The 17,784-nt window shown below is 43.5% G+C and overlaps 1 protein-coding gene across 9 annotated transcripts in view; it reads right to left on the reverse strand.

The window, feature by feature from the left end:
* Positions 1-17,784, reverse strand: part of TJP2 (tight junction protein 2) — a 138,805-nt gene that overhangs the window by 49,025 nt on the left and 71,996 nt on the right. Inside the window, exon 1 of one of the 9 annotated variants that reach the window (XM_009188902.4) lies at positions 1,806-3,180. The exons of 6 other annotated variants lie outside the window; for them this stretch is intronic. In XM_009188902.4, coding sequence (XP_009187166.2) covers positions 1,806-1,877 — 72 coding nt within the window. In that variant the 5' untranslated portion in view covers positions 1,878-3,180. Of the gene's footprint in view, positions 1-1,805; positions 3,181-17,784 lie in introns of those variants that run through there. 2 more of the 9 variants (XM_003911785.5, XM_009188900.4) reach the window with 2 other exon arrangements.

The following is a 17,784-nucleotide window of genomic DNA, read 5'->3' on the forward strand; positions in this document are numbered from 1 at the left end:
TACACAAATTTCCCTTGTGTTTTGTTTTGGTAACGGTCTGCAGATATGTGTAATGGGCTCATGGTATTTGTTTATTATGCTTCATGATTTAGATATTTAATTCTTTTACAGTACCAAACATTTCATAAGTTTAAAAGAATAGGGAGATGAGGCCGGGCCAGGCGCGGTGGCTCATGCCTGTAATCCCAGCACTTTGGGAGGCCAAGATAGGTGGATCACAAGGTCAGGAGACCGGGACCATCCTGGCTAACACAGTGAAACCCGTCTCTACTAAAAATACAAAAAATTAGCCGGGCGTGGTGGTGGGCACCTGTAGTCCCAGCTACTCGCGAGGCTGAGGCAGGAGAATGGCGTGAACCTGGGAGGCGGAGCTTGCAGTGAGCCGAGATCGCACCACTGCACTCCAGCCTGGGCAACACAGCGAGACTCTGTCTCAAAAAAAAAAAAAAAAAAATTAAATAAATAAATAAATAAATAAAAAATAGGGAGATGAGTGGGTGAATATCAAAGTGAATACTCACTCCTGGTGAAGGATCTAATACCAAGAGGTACAGGTATACTTAACAGCAAATTTTTCAATGCAGTTAGAATTTTGCAAAGTGAAGAGGGTACAATAATTTCAACTGGAAGGAGAGCGAGTTGAGGGATGGTACCAGTAGTTTGAAAGGGGCAAAGGGGGTGAAGCAAGGCAGGTGCGGTGGGCAGGGTAGGGACACAGGTGTTAGGTCTGGGGAGCTGTGGGGGGAGGTGCACGCAGAAAACGCTAAGTCGCCTTCTTAATCCAAGTGTCAACATTCTATCCATCAGGAGGATCTTCAAGGTGCTTTCATCATCTTTCCTTATCACTTTTACTTTTCATGTAAGTAGTGTTCATGACTACCCCCTTTATATCATAACAGGTCATTCTTAGACCTCATGGAAAGTTAAAAGTAAGCTAACTCTTCTACCATAAACAAAAAACTTAATGCATTAACAGTAAGGTTTTTGTGTGACAAAATAAGAGAAAGGAACTAAGGCAAATAGTTATTTGTTGTGCTTTTTTTAATCTACTTTTTATAAAGCTTTTTTCCTTTGAAAAATCTTGGCCAGACAGGTTAAAATCCTATATATTTTACGTAAAAAATGTAGAAACGTGTTAAAAGCCAACCCTAAAACAGATACCGAAGTGTTCACTGCCCAAAGTCCCCCTGAGCAGGCGGCTTTTAGATTCTATATCCACGGACTGCTGCTGCCCAGTGATGGAGGTCAAAGCTAAAACCAAAGATTAATTGAAAGCTGTCCACATAAGAGACACGCTTCATAAGTCTCAAGTGATAAAAGTAAACACTCACACATGTTCAAACCACAAGGAAAAAAAGAACATGAGAAAAACACTTTTTCTTCTAAGTTAGAAGCCTAGACATAGTAAGAATATAGATTTCTGCAACATAAGAAAGCAAAAAGTTTTATGCCAAAACAAGAAATTCTCATACATGAACACACACAAAAGCCAGTATGTTAAGCTCTATCCAGGAAGCAAAACCATTACAGATTCCGAGCACATGGACAACAGCAGCCTTTGATCCACAGATCCAGTAAGAGGCTGTAAGTTTCACACAGATGTGCTAAAATCAATACCAGTATTTTTTTAAAAAACCACCAGTGACTGACTACAACCTACAATCTCATAATTTGTTGCTGAAAGATGCCAGAAGCACAAACACATCTGAGGATAAAGGAGTTACTAAGAGAATGGTTTTGCTTCCCTCCCCTTCCCATGAAGAAAGGTTGGGGAAAACAAGGGGAGAGCTTGCAGAGGGACTCACACGGCCTTTCCATCTCCCCAACTTTTTAACAGCCTGGATCCACATCCTACGCAGGGCTTGAGCAGTCTTCATGGTCTCTGGAGATGCATGGGCCAGGCCACCGCCTACATCCCGGGCTGCTCACCCATTTCCATCACTCCACGTGGTTACGTAAGGCGGATACAATAGTGGCCCACATTTCCAGCAAATCCTGTTGTCATCTCACACAGTGACACATCCATACGGCAGGGATGCCAAACGCTTTGAAAAGCACTACTTATGAGCAAAAAAGAAAGCAGTTCGGATTTGCACCACTTTCACAGCTTTTTTCTTCTCTCTCTCTCTCTCCCTTGCCAGGGAACTAGAGCATCCGAGTAGATATTTCTTTTAGGCACATAAAATGATTCACCATCTAAGTTGACAGTATTAAGTAAATGAGACATTTTAGAGCAACACTATGGAAAAGAATATTTAGAGAAGTATTTATGTATACAGTATAGACCCTCTGATACACACACACACACAAGCCAGCCAGAAATAAACTAGCAATGTTTCAGGTCAACTGAATGGCTAATGTTACATAGAAATTAAAAGGCATGAAAAGAAAACATTTTATATCCTTGGAGATAACAAGGGGGAGATAAGACTCGGTCATTTGGTGCTGCTCAGAGACAACTCAGGGACAGAAGGCTTGCTCAGCAAAGTTCCACTATCTAACCTTTTTGGAAACTTAGCAGATAAAAGAAGAACAAAGAGCCCTGCCGTCTGTTTCTTTGTCTTTACCACTTGGGGAGAAGGGAGGGGTGGAGAAGCAAATTTTAGGTTTCTGAACACCTAGCAAAGATTTTATGGGATGCTTGGGGCTTGGGAGCTGGGGTTGGGATTTCAGAAGCCTGGTCTTGGGGAGCCTCTGGCCAATTCTTGCTACCATGGTGTATGTTATATGCCAATGGGCTGGGTCAAACAGCTTGCAAATGGAAAATGTGCCATCTGATTTGAGGCTGAGATGTATATAAATCTGGACCATGAGATGGCCACCATCTAGGAAACAAGGCGAAGCAGAGCCAAGAAAGTGATTTTTAAAGTCACAAGATCTGAAGTGAGATCCTTGTCCCGTCACTTAGCTGTGGGGCACTGGATATACTATACCCTTCTTTATACAGTGGCGATAAAACCATCTACACCTCAGAAGGGCAATGTCAGCAAGAAACAAGGCAATCTCCAAAAAGCACTCGTGCTGGTGCTGGACAGGCACTGGGAAATGTGTGTGTCCTTTCCTAAGGGTCTATGACAGTAAGTTCTCAGTTGAGTTCTTAGTGTTATGACAGTTAAATGAGATCAAAAGTGAATAAAAGTTAGTTTCAAATCCTACACTTTGCCAGGTACAGTTGCTCATGCCTGTAATCCTAGCACTCTGGGAGGTCGAGATGCGCAGATCGCCTGAGCCCAGAAGTTCGAGAGCAGCCTGGCCAACATGGTAAAACCCCATCTCTACTAAAAACAGAAAAATTAGCTGGGCATGGTGGTGCACACCTGCAGTCCCAGCTACTTGGGAGGCTGAGGTAGGAGGATCACCTGAGCCCAGGAGGCGGAGGTTGCAGTGACCTGAGATCGGGCCGCTGCATTCCAGCCTGGGCCACAGAACGAGACCCTGTCTCAAAAAAATATATATATCCAGGCTGTTACAGTGGCTCATGCCTATAATCCCAGCACTCTGGGAGGCTGAGGTGGGAGGATCACCTGAGGTCAGGAGTTCAAGACCAGTCTGGCCAACATGTTGAAACCTCATCTCTACTAAAAATACCAAAACAAAATCCGGGCATATTGGCAGGTGCCTGTAATCCCAGCTACTCTGGAGACTGAGGCAGGAGAATCGCTTTGAACCCTGCAGTGAGCCAAGATCCCACCACTGCACTCCAGCCTAGGTGACAAGAGCGAAACTCTGCCTCAAAAATAATAATAATAATAATAATAATAAATCCTACAAGCGAAGAGGGCAGTGGGTACAAAGGAGGACCTTGGAATCTAAGCAAGTGTCCAAACCTTAACCTAGGCTGTGCAGACATGTGCAGGCTCTGTACATACCAGCCAGGTTCAGCCCATGGACTGGCTCACTAGGCCCCACGTGCAGAGGAGCCTGAGAACCCAGGCAATTCGGGGAGGGTTCAGGCCAGCTCACTTCTTCACTCTGACAGTCCTAAGGAAAACACCTGAGCTTACCCTGACGCAGAAATAAATACTTCTTTCCCTTAAGTTCACGCATATTACCCAGAAGTCAGAGATGTCCTAGAATTTAAGAATTCCAGATTCTTCCACAGTGATCTCCAGAGGTCATAGTTTCTAGCAACACTAAATCTTTTTATTTTTAATTGTGCTGAAAAATATATAACCTAAAATTTATTATCTTAACCATTTCTAAATACAGTTAGGTTTGAACAGCAAGGTTTGAACTGCCCTGGTTCACTTATCCATGGGTTTTTTCAGTAAAAGCTATACGGAGTGTGCCTGCCTCCCCTGCCTCCCCTTCACCTCCTCCACCTCTTCCGCCTCTGCCGCCAGGGCACAGCAGGACCAAACCCTCCTCTTCCTCAGCCTACTCAACATGGAGACAATCAGGATGAAGTCCTTTAGGATGATCCACTTCCACTTAGTGTAATAAATGTATTTTCCTTCCCTAGCTTACTTTATTGTGAGAAAACAGTATATAATACATATAGCATATAAAATGTGTTAATTGTTTATGTTATGGTAAGGTTTCTGGTAAACAGCAGGCTATTGGTTTACTTTTTGGGGAGTCAAAAGTTATACATGGATTTTTGACTGTGTGAGGGTCGGCACTCCTAACCTCTCATTTTTCAAGGGTATACAGTGTAGCAGTTGCCGAGGTTTCAATGTATGTGTCCCACCAAAACTCACATGCTGGAACCTAAGACCCAATGCGATAGTGTTAAGGGGTGGGGCTTTTAGGAGGTGATTAAGAGGGCTCCAGCCTCATGAATGGGATTCGTGCTCTTACAAAAGGGCTAGAGGGACCTAGCTAAACCCCCTTGCTCTTCTACCTCTTCTGTCATGTGAGGATACAGCAACTGCCATCTTGGAAGCAGAGGGCTGCCCTCACCAGATGCCAAATCTGCTGTTGCCTTGATCTTAAACTTCCCAGCCAAAACTGTGGGCAAATAAATTTCTGGGTTTTTTTAAATTTCCCAGTTACAGGAGTAGGAATTGACTAGGACAGTAGTATATTCACACTTCAGAATATACTGAACTTAAGAACTCTTCATCTTGCAAAACCAAAACTCTTGCCTATCAAACAACTCCCCATTTCCCTCTCCCCACAGCTCCTGACAACCACCTTCTGTTTTGTGATTCTACAAATTTGACTACATCAGACACATCATATAAGTGGACTCACACAGGATTTGTCTTCCTGTGACTGGCTTACTTCACATGCCATAATGTACTCAAGGTTCGTCTATGTGCTGGCGTACGTCAGAAGTGCCTCCCTTTTCAAGGTTGAATAATATTCCATTGTATGTGTGACTTATTTTGTTTATCCATTCATCTGTCAACAGACACTTGGGTTACTTTCACCTCTTGGCTATAGTGAAAAATGCTACCATGAATATGGTTAAGCAAATATGCCATCACTAATTCTTTACTCATTCATTCAACAAATGCCGACCAAGTGCAATGTGCTCTGAGGGACAAATGAAGAGCAAAACAAAGCACTGCCCTCAGGAAGCTTTGCAGGAGCCAGCATCTGATCAAAGCAGGTTGGCCAGGGAGGGTTTCCATGAGCCAGGGACACTGACATGAGGTCTGAAGGAAAGGACAGGATTGGAGGGGTGGGGAGAAGGGTTTGTTCAGGGTCCAAAGAACAGCGCAGGGCAAAGACCTGACAAAGAAAAGCGGGAGGGGACAGTAGAGGATGGCCATCAGAACATAAGAACAATTGCAGCCTGCTCCAACCAGCACTTGTTCTACCACTGGCATCAGAAGGACATTTTGTGGTGGACAGCTGCCTCCACGAGCAGAGCTTATGGGTTGAAGGATGTGCCTTCTCAAAGATTCCTAGCTTCCATACTCATAGATCCAAGAGTAACCATGCACCTGGCCCTGTGGACGGAAAGACAAATCACCCCAAGTCCTGACGCTAAGGAGGTCACACAGCCCAGTGGAGAGGTGGGGTGTGTAAACAAGCAATTACAACTCAGTGCAAGTACAAGAGCGGACCAAGAGGCTCATTCATTCGACATATACTCCCGGAGTACTTACACCATGTCAGATGCTGCCAGGGGATATGTGCCAAAGTCCTTTCCTCACAGGGAGGGTTTTAACAGAGGAAGCAGACAAGAGTCAATATATATCATCACCTCAGGACAGACATGTCAAAACAGTTTAATAAGTGCCATGGGATGGGAGACTGGGAAGAATTAATCCTAGGAAAATCTGAACAGCTCTCCAGATTGCTGTGGGAACAGCAAATGCAAAGGCACTGGGGTGGGAAACAAGCTTAGTACATTTAAGAAAGAGAAAAGGCCACGTGGGCTGGAGCAGGGTGAGTGATGGGGTTATAGCAACTACATAAAATGTGAAGCGAGGCCAGCCCCCATGGTGGCTTAAGCCTGTAATCCCAGCACTTTAAGAGGCTGAAGTGGGAGCATCAGTTGAGCCCAGGAGTTCAGGACTGGGCTGGGCAACAAAGCAAGATCCTATCTCTACGAAAAGAAAAATGTTAAAATCTAGCCAGGTGCAGTAGCATGTGCCTATAGTCCCAGCTGCTTAGGAGACTGAGGCAGGAGGATCACTTGAGCCCAGGAGTTGGAGGCTACAGTGAGCTATGATCATGCCACTGCACTCCAGCCTTGGCAATACAGTGAGATCCTGTCTCTAAAAAAAGAGTGTGAAAAACCACAAAACAGTGAAATCGATGGCACAGGCAGGTTGTCAACTGGAGATGAAAGGCCTGGGTGGAGGGAGGTATGTCCCAAGCACTGGGAGGCTCCCTCTCCCACAGCTCCACACTGAAGGATGACTTACTGGTCAGGTGGGTGGGCGTTCTGCATAGAAGGAATAGCACGTTCAGAGTCAGGAGGGGTGACCTGCAAGGTGTGTTCAAGACATTGCAAGTACTCAGTGCAGTCGGGCAGTAAACTGTTTGTTTAATAACACACACAGAATTTCACGTTCTCAGCAGGGACAGACATGTCAAAACAGTTTAATCTATGGCTTGGGAGCCTTCAAATGCATATTCACCCCAGAAATGGGAGACAAGGTGAGTGTGAAAACTGGAGAGGAAGGAAGTCATTAACATTTGGCAGGGCACCACACCAAGTACTAAATATACAATACTTCCCTGAACGCCCACAACCCTGTGAGTTAGCACCACCATCCCCATTTTACAAACAGGGAAGCTGAGGTCAGAGAGTGTACACAGCCCAGCACTGTCAGAGATGGGATCCGTGCTGCTGCCTGACTCCAGATCCTCATCTCCATGAAGAATGTGATGTGTGCTTTCCACATGCTGAGCCTTAATACATGTTACTGGATAGGTGGAAAGAAGGAAAGGAGGGAGAAAGGAAAGAAAGCAAGGAAAGACAAAGTAAGACAGAGGGAGCACTCACTGAAATCAGTCAGGTTCCAAGTAGGCTCCAAACAGTGGATCTGAAACTTCGGGAGGACACCACCCAATAAATGGGCCAATGGTTTTATGCATGATGTTTCCCTCTGGTGTGTGTGTGCCTGCGTGTATGTTTGAGACAGGATCTTGTTCTGTCGCCCAGGCTGGAGTGCAGTGCACAATCAGGGCTCACTGCAGCTTCAACCTCTTGGGCTCAAGCGGTCCTCCCACCTCAGCCCCGGAGTAGCTGGGACTTAAAGGCACATGCCACCACACCTGGCTAATTTTTTTTTTTTTTTAATTTTAGTAGACACAAGGTCTCACTACGTTGCCCAGGCTGATCTCGAACTCCTGAGACTCCTCCTGCCTTGCCTTTGCAAAATGTTGGGATTACAGATGTGAGCCACCACGTTCAGCCCCCTCTGGTATTATGTTGTGTCTGCTATGTCATTTTACAAACCAACTCAAATCCTTAGAAAGGGGCAGTGTAAAGAAACAGCTAGCTGGCCTAGGCTGGTAGGTAAACCTACCTCCAGACGAAAATAGGACTTTTATAGTTCCCCACCTGCCCCCAGGAAATTGGTCTTATTTTTAACTATTGTGAAGAATTTAGTCAAAATTCTGCTCACTGGACAAAACTCTGAAACAGCTGTCTAATAACAAAACAGGAAATGCTTTTTTCCCAGAGAAGGCAGAAAATGAGTTCAACTCTTGTTCTTCCAAAAACAAATAATTTTTAACATTATAAACCAAGTCCTTTTGGCTTCAGAAGGGCACTTACCTGTGGTCTATTCAAACTTAAACCCCTCCTGGTAGCAATAAACTAGTTGCCACCTAATCCAACGATCCCTTATATAGTGTTTGTTTTACAAATAAAACCCTTTCATCGTTTATTCCACAAGTATTTCAGTTTCAGATGTGATTTCACCAGCTCCTTACCCTCCCTTCACAACGCAGTAAGTGCCGACAGTGGATGATTAAATATAGTGTATGCAATGCGCTCACAGCACACACTTCACAATGGACACAGCTTGGTGACGACCAAGTTTAAAGGCAAAAAGCTTCATAAACAAGCTTAGAGAGGGGTTTGTGATAGGTCACCAGAATTAACACAACTAGATCCCAGACCTACTATTGAAGAGTACCAGATTTACTGAGTTGTGTTTTTTAACCACATTGTCCTTTATTTACCTACGGTAAATTTTTTAGCGTGCATTTAAATAAATAATAAAGAATTGGGAAAGGTGGCCAGGCATGGTGGCTCATGCCTGTAATCCCAGCACTTTGGGAGGCCGAGGCAGGCATATCACCTGAGGTCAGGAGATCAAGACCAGCCTGGCCAACATGGTGAAACCCCATCTCTACTGAAAACACAAAAATTCGCTGGGTGTAGTGGCATGTGCCTGTAGTCCCAGCTACTTGGGAGGCTGAGGCAAGAGAATGGCTTGAACCTGGGATGCAGAGGCTCCAGTGAGCTGAGATCATGCCACTGCACTCCAGCCTGGGCGACAGAGGGAAACTCAGTCTCAAAAAAAAAAGAATTGGGAAAGGATGACAGGGTGCCTGAGGCAACCTGTAGCTTTCAAAGCAGTTGTGTTGAAATGCAAACAGCAATAAACTTAAACTCCAAAAACAGACCTCCATCCAAGACTGCGCCTCAATTCACCCATGAGTTTGGGCGCTCACTGAATTTCACTGCCACTTCATCAAACAATGGCATCATCACCCATTTCACAGAGTGAAACCAGGCAAACCCCATGAAAGCACTCTGTAACATCCAGGCTGGTAAACCTTCCACTGGGAGGTAGACAATGGTGTCCACATAACACAGTGGCAGGAGCTTTGGAGGCCGTCACACACACCTGGGTCTAAGCTCAGTCCCCTACACACTCTCCAAGCTCTGTGATCTGGAACAGTTCACTTGGTAAGGCTCAGTTGCCTCATCCGCAAAATGAGGTCAAGATCCCTACCCTATTTGAATTATGAGGATTGAATAAAGTAATGCTTCTGAAGAGCATTGCTCAGAACCCATCACAGGATAAGCACTCTTGATGAGGGTTTTCCATCATTAATACTGTAGCAGCAAATAAGCTGACCGCTCCCAAGTAAGAAAAGTCTGTTTTCTTCCTCTCAGAAGAGCATTATGAACACATGGTAGAAAAAAAGAAAAACAAAACCAACAAGTACATCACAGAACCCAAGAAAATTGAAAGTACATGTGTACACAACAACTTGTATACAAATGTTCATAACGGTATTATTTAAAATAGCAAACAAGTGGAAACAGCCCAAATGTCCATCAACTGATGACTGGATAAATGAAATGTGGTACATCCATACAATGAACTGTTACTCAACAATAAGGTGGACCAAAGTATCTACACATGCTACAAAATGGATGATCCTTAAAAATAATATAAGCAAGGCCAGGCATGGTGGCTCATGACTGTAATCCCAGTACTGTGAGAGGTCAAGGCAGGTGGATCACTTGAGATCAGGAATTCAAGACCAGCCTGGCCAACATGGTAAAACCCCATCTCTACTAAAAATACAAAAGATTAGCCAGGTGTGGTGGCGCCTGTAATCCCAGCTACTGGGGAGGCTGAAGCAGGAGAATCACTTGAACTGGGGGGGGCGGAGGTTGCAGTGAACCCAGATTGCGCCACTGCACTCTAGCCTGGGGGAGAGAGTGAGACTCTGTCTCCAGAAAACAGTGTGTGTGTGTGTGTGTGTGTGTGTGTATAATAAGCAAAAGTAGTCAGACATAAAATGACAAATATTGTATGATGCCATTTATGTAAAATGTCAAGGAGGGGCAAATCCACAGAGGCTGAAAGATTACTGGCTCCCTAAGACTATGGGGGAAATGAGGAGTGACTGCTAATGGGTATGCGGTTTCCTTTTGGGGTGAAGAAAGTGTTCTAAAATGAATTGGGGTGATGGCTGCACAACTCTGTGAATATACAGTACTAAAAACCACTGGTTGCATACTTTTATTGTATGGTATATGAATTATATCTCAATAAAGCTGTTTTAAAAAAAAGCGCATTGTAGAGTCTGCAGTCATAAAGTGTGGATTCAAATTCATGCTCCACCCTTTACCCAGGGCAAGTTACTTAATTTCTCCTTGCCTCAGTTTCCTCCATCTGTAAGGGAGAGGCAGTAGCAGTAACAAGACCCACCTCTCTAAGGTTGTTGTGAGAATTTAATCAGACAATGCATGTACAGAAATCAAGATAATGCCTGGCACATAGTACATGCTCAATTTTAGCTACTATCAATATCATTATTAATAGACTCATTTAACAGAAAGCACACTGAAGTCAGAAGTAAAGTAAGTTGGTTGAGCTCAAACAAGTAAAAAGTGGCAGAGGCCAGATTCTTAACTCAGGCTGGTGTGGCTAGAAAGCTTATATCCTTTCCACTGAAGAACCTTGCCTGTCCGCTATACACCTATTGTGCCTTCCAAAACCTACTAGTGACTGATCACTGGTCTTCAAATCAAAAGAAATCCCAGCTGGGCTCAGTGGCTCATGCCTGTAATCCCAGCACATTGGGAGGCCATGAAGAGAGCACTGCCTGAGCCCAGGAGTTTGAGACTGCAGTAAGCTACAATGGCACCACTGCACTCTAGCCTGGGTGACAGAGTGAGGCCCTGTCTCTTAAAAAACAAACAAACACACAAACAAAAACATGATTGTTGGTGCTTGGGCACCAGACCAATCATGGATTCAATCACTCTGACAACTCAGAACATCTTTGCAAGCATGATAGCTATTTCCATGCTGCTGGCCTGGGTCCAGTCGACACAGCTAAGTAACTCTTCTGTAGTGAGTTGGTAACAAGAGGGTGCAGCAAGCAAGTCAGGTCAGATTCTATTTCTGGCTCTTTGGTCAGCTTTGGTATATATGTACAAGTTCCCTAATGCTTGTGCCTTTGTGAACACCATAGAAAAGGGGGGCCTGAAACCCATCATCACTGACTGGACATTAACAATATGCCAGACACCGTGCTAAGTACTTTATGGCTATTGCCTGTTAATCCTCCAAAAACCCTACTCCTGCTTTTTTGACATACAAAAATAGAAGGCGTGAGATCTCAAGGAACTTGCCCATGGCAATGCCCCACCACTAAGAGGTGTCTGGTCACAACTTGAATGCAAATTTGCATGAGTCCAATTTTCATAAGATATGAGGCAAAAAAAAAAAATCAGCAGATAATTACATTTAAGACTTCTATGTTCCTAGTTCTGACACACTAAGCTATAAACAGACCATTCTTATTTGTAATTACAAAGAAGCCATTAATAAGTCAAAAGAAAGGTGCTACTTTGGCAACACAGGCACAGCCCTGTCTACCCTATGATTTTAAACCTGACTAAGCTCATATAACACTGAAACATAGCTTCATTTTAAAAAAACAAACATACATACAAACCACCACCCCCATAATAGGCACCAAGATAAAGATAATTATAAATGGCTTTGTCAAAAGGTAGGTTGAAAAACCAATTATTAGAGCTGCTCAGCTAAATGCAATCAAGGTTGGCCCCATAGGAAACACATAAGGTCAACTGTTCCCTCCCTGACCTTGGGCACCATCAGAGGATGGTTCCCAAAGAAAAGAGGGACACATTAGTGCCACATAGCAATGAGCCTGGTTAATCCCATAAAGCCAGTGAGCCTACATACGGAGTTCTGAGCTTCAAACACATGCCTTTCCTATCAGAATTGGAGAATAAATGCAAGAAGCCCACCCTTTGGGTATTACGTAGCCAACCCCTGGGAGCCTGTTAAAAATACAGAATCTCAAGCCCTAACTTGGACCTACTGATAAAAACATGCATTCTAACTAGAGCCCCTATGTGATTCATATGCACATTAAAGCTTGAGAAGCACCTCTCATCAGGGAGGTGATGGGAAAAAAAATTGTTTGAGAAGCACCTGTCTAGCAATACTCTCCAACAGAAGTTTCTGCCCATGGTGACAATGTTCTATAGCTGTGCAGTCCAACACAGTAACCACTAGCCACATGTGGCTTCTGAACATGTGAAATGTGGCTACTGCAACTGAAGAATGCAATGTTTAATTTTAGTTAATTTAAATTTGGAAATAGCCACATTTACCATATAATTAACCATATCCCTAGCAGTCATTTAAGCCATTTCCGATGTTTTGCTAGTGTAACTAATGCTATGGCAGACACTGTGTGCATACAGCTCCCGCTCCATATTTTGTAGTTAATTATGGATCAAAGGGCACTTTTAAGCCTCTTCATGTGTAATGACCTATAACTTTTAGCAATTTACAGTGCTGCAACCATTAGCAGAATGCCAGATTTTAAGGAAAAAATAGCACTTATTCTCAAAAACAGTGAAATTCATTTTTACACTTTAAGAATCCTTTTGGTAATCTCTAAAATTTTTCCTGGGAGGGAAAAATAAGAAGGCTGAGGGAGTGCAGAGGAAGACTGAATTCCTTACAGAGGCACATGACAAAACTTAGCAAACTGATACTCCGAAAATACTGATTTCACCAGCTGTCAGTAAGAGACACAATAATTTTATTTTAAACTGTTAATCTATGGACAAGACTAAAAATCTTACAATTTATGGTTTCAACTGCATAAGTATGTTACATATTTAAAATATCATAAACGTGATAACTGAATGCGTTCTTGCATGGTATACTTAGCACAATGACCAGTGCCCACAGCATCTGATGGAAATCAACAGAGAAAAACAAACAATTGCTCCGTCATACAGGAACATACTCCATCCAGGCAGGGGGCAGCAAAGACAAGAGACAGGGAGGGGAAAGGTGAGGTTTCCTGTATCAAATGTGGAGCCAAAGCCAAGCTACTAAAAATAATGAAAATGCAAATCAACAAGCCTTCCTAATTCTTTTGACTTAATAATAAAACAGAGCAGATGAAATTGAAGCAAGTTATAAAAAAATTTTTAAAAAGTTCGGGTGTTTGAAATAGCCTTGTTTCTAAACTTAGAAGAAGACCTCATTCTTCTATCCTGCATGCCATTATCATATAAACTGAGTGAAGCTCACAGTTTGCATCATTATCCCATTGGTGACATGGGAAACTTCAAATACAGGCTGACATTTTTTTAAATTCTGAATTAAACACTATTAAGCTCCTCTCAAAAAGTCCCTACTTGCCTGGTAACAAAAATTGCAGGCAGAAATTATATGTGATTTAAAAGCATAAAAAGGCACCCAGTTTTCCTTTTTGTAGAATTTGTAGTTATAGGAAATCATCAAAGGCCACTGCCTGGTAACAGATGTATTATCCACTAGGTGGTGCAGTGATGCAGAAAGAAAAAGGGAGAGAATGCCGGTTCCCCACAAATTGAAAATTTCAAAACATAATTCAGAGGAAATTAGAAATAGACTTTAAAAATTACAATAAAAGCCAGGTGTGGTGGCTCATGCCTGTAATCTCAGCACTTTGGGAGGCTGAAGTGGGTGAATTGTCTGAGTTCAAGAGTTCAAGACCAGCCTGGGCAACATGGTGAAATCCTGTCTCTACTAAAAATACAAAAATTAGCCAGGCATACTGGCGCACGCCTATAGTGCCAGCTACTCAGGACATTGAGGTGGGAGGACAGCTTGAGCCCAGGAGACTCAAGTGAGCTGAGACTGTGCCACTGCACACTAGCCTGGGTGACAGAGTGAAACCACATCTCAAAAAAAAAAAAAAAAAAAAAAGTGAGAGAGAAGAAAGAAAGGGAGACCCTGGCACTGATCACACCTGCAGTGATGGCTTCCTCGGAGCCACTGAGGCCAAGGGAACCATCCAAGGACTTAGCACCAATCAAGATCCCCTTGTCACTGTGAGGAATGAATAAAGCAACCTATAATGTCTACACCAGGTCCCAAAGCCACTACCGCAGCACATTACTGAGGAGTAGGTAAGAAACTGGCATTAGGGTATGCAAGAGAAATGTTTACTAAACATTCTGAGAAATGGATGTACATACCAGAATAAGAACATACTGAGGGAAGAACTGCACTATCAAGAAATGTTTATCCCAAGGAGAGCAACAAACCACCACCAAAAACTGTCTATTGAAAGAAAATCCAAGCAAGAACTTCTACTGCATTTGCCAAGATGAATTAGGCTTTTGCTTCCTCTTGGGGCCTGGAGACCAGGAGACAGACAACGTCACACACACCAAGCTTTCTCCGACTGCTCCAGTTTATAAGTAGTTCAAGTTCCTGGTATGCACTAGCCAGCTGTATGATCTCTAGGTTCTCTGAGCATCCGGTGAATAACACTCATCTCACAGGGTTCTTGGTGAGGATCAAAGTGAGAATTTTATAAGAAAGTTTATTTTTTTTTTTTATTTTTTGATATAAGTTCTTGCTATGTTGCCCAGGCTGGTCTCGAACTTCTGGGCTTGAGCAATCCTCCGGCCTCAGCCTCCCAAGCAGCTGGAATTATAGGCATATGCCACCATGCCCAGCTTTATGTAGAGGTTGCTATAAACTGTAAAGTACCACTCAAATGAGGGGTGTTTCTAATATTAACAATAAGCCCCACTCTAGCAAGGGCAATCAACAGTGGTATAAGCTTAATATAAGATTTAAAACATACGGCTGGGCGTGGTGGCTCACGCCTGTAATCCCAGCACTTTGGGAGACAGAGGGGGGCGGATCACCTGAGGTTAGCAGTTCAACACCAGCCTGGCCAACATGGCAAATCCCTGTCTCTACTAAAAATACAAAAATTAGCCGGGCACGGTGGCACATGCCTATAATCCCAGGTAGTCGGGAGACTGAGGCAGGAAAATCACTTCAACCTGGGAGGTGGAGGTTGCAGTGAGCTGAGATCATACCACTACTGCACTCCAGCCTAGGCAACAGAGTGAGACTCTGTCTTTAAAAAAAAAAAAAAAAAAAAAAAAAAAAACAATTAAAAAATGAACTGCATTCAGTCATTGAACATTTAGTCTCCATTGTACATCACACTTGGAAAACAAAGACCTGTCAACATAGGACACAGTCCCCACCCACAAAATGATGTTTGTTTTTAGGACACACAAAGGCCTGGAAACAGCTAATGGACCTGGAGTAACAGTGACTGATACATACATTCATTCGCTCAAAGCCTTTCTGAATCTTCTAAGCCAAAGGAACCTCACAAAATTTCTCCACTGCTTTTCACTTCTCCAAGCCTTTGAACCCACACCAGCACTTCATTGTTACTCTGAAGTTTCCTCTGACAGGAAATAACCAACTGTTTGGAACTGAAATAGTCAACAACTCAGAAACGCAACAGTCCATGTTGCAGAGTTGAAATCCTGCAATCCAGAGAAATAGGAACATCTGAAACATCAAAAACACAGACAGAAATGTTTGATGATAGAAAGACATTTCAGTTTTATGGCCTTTCTACATCCTAAAAACAAAATGTGCTTTTATTGGTCACCACCTAACACGGGGAAATCTGCATTTGCAACTTCTCAAGTGGCCCTTGTTATCAGTCCTACATCAGTCCAACCAGAAGCAAACCTGCCTGTCAGTGCTCAGATCCAACCCCTTTTCCTTTTCGCTTTTCCAACCTATGAGTGACTGCAGACGGGGGCGTCTCATGCAGCCAGCATCTTCCCACAAGTCAGCATCCTGATCTACTATTCCCAGATTGCAGAACTGGAGACAATCAAGCTAACACCCTGCTTCCGGGAGGTCTGAGGCAGGAGCCAGGAAACATTTTCTCAAAGGGCCTGACAATAAATAGTTCAGGCTTTCCATTACAAGAGGCAAAAATCAAGGAGATCATATAGCTATTTATATAACCATTTAAAATGCAAGAACAGGCCGGGCGCGGTGGCTCAAGCCTGTAATCCCAGCACTTTGGGAGGCCGAGGCGGGTGGATCACGAGGTCAGGAGATCGAGACCATCCTGGCTAACATGGTGAAACCCCGTCTCTACTAAAAATACAAAAAAAAACTAGCCGGGCGTGGTGGCGGGCGCCTGTAGTCCCAGCTACTCGGAGGCTGAGGCGGGAGAATGGCGTGAACCCGGGAGGTGGAGCTTGAAGTGAGCCGAGATCGCGCCACTGCACTCCAGCCTGGGCGACAGAGCAAGACTCCGTCTCAAAAAAAAAAAAAAAACAACAACAAAAAAAAAACAAAAATAAAATGCAAGAACAGTTCTTAGCTAGCAGGCAGAGAAAAAACAACCAACAGGCAGCTGCCTGTATGTAGCTTGCTAACCACCAGACTCGATTTATGCAAAAGTTAGTAACAGAAGACTGACGTGCAGGGGCCATGGACCTTACCTGCGAGGCGCCCACACGGGTGCTGGTACAGGCACACACACATCTCAACTCCTGGTTTCTTTTGCCTCATTTTTCACTTCTATCCTCAACAAACTTTAGGTCTGTCCTTAGCATCAAGCACACCATTTGGGGATAAACTTGTTTTAAGTGTTTTTATTGGGTTATTGATTTCTTTGTACTTATTTAATTAACAAGAGATAAGTTCTTAGTGAGTACATAATCCAAAAGTTAGGTCAGCTCAAAGTGAACTACACTTGGTAGCAACTTCTCTGGTTACATTTTTACCTAAACTAAAATCTGAACTTGTTCACAGTTTCCAATCACATACTGTAGGGGAAGCTGACCTAACGTCAAAATCTTGCTTCAGATAATCTTCAAAGAAGAAGATTAACTATGTTTATCAGTATTATCAACACATGTATTGGGCAAGACGCTGTGCAGAAAAATTATGTTGGACACAGAGAAGTAAAAACCTTGGCTCCTGATCTCAAGCTAGGATGCAGTTTATGTACCCTCAGAAAAAGACACTGAGGGAGGTGGCACCCACAACTCAAGGTAAACTGCTATAGGAGAAATTTTTTAAAGAGAGGGGATAGGCAGTGGAAGTTTCCCTTGCCCACCATGAAGTCCAATTTAGAATCTGGTCAGAACCATATATTCACCATTTGTCACAACTGAGTTAGAACCAAGAATCAACTTTCCTTTTTCTTTCTTTTTTTTTTTTTTAAAAAAAAAAAAAAAAAAAAGGTGGAGTCTCCACTGTGGTGCCCAGGCTGGTATCAGAACTCACTGTAGCTTCCAACTCCTGGGCTCAAGCGATCCTCCTGCCTGCCTCAGTCTCCAAGTAGTTGGGGCCACAGGCATATGCCACCACACTCAGCAAGAATCTCAGTGAATCTGAAAATGCTACTAACATTTTAAATAGTAATACAACCTTAGACTGCCCACAGAAACTCAACTAACCTATCAATTCTGGGTCCTGGGGAAAGACAGACAGTGAGGAAGAGAAATACGCACCCTTCCTAGGGTTCAGTGGAGAAACAGGAAAGAAGCAAAGTTTGTATGTGGAGACTTCCTAGGTC

The sequence above is a fragment of the Papio anubis genome, chromosome 13 (genome assembly GCF_008728515.1).
Source record: "Papio anubis isolate 15944 chromosome 13, Panubis1.0, whole genome shotgun sequence".
Classification (NCBI taxonomy): Eukaryota; Metazoa; Chordata; class Mammalia; order Primates; family Cercopithecidae; genus Papio; species Papio anubis.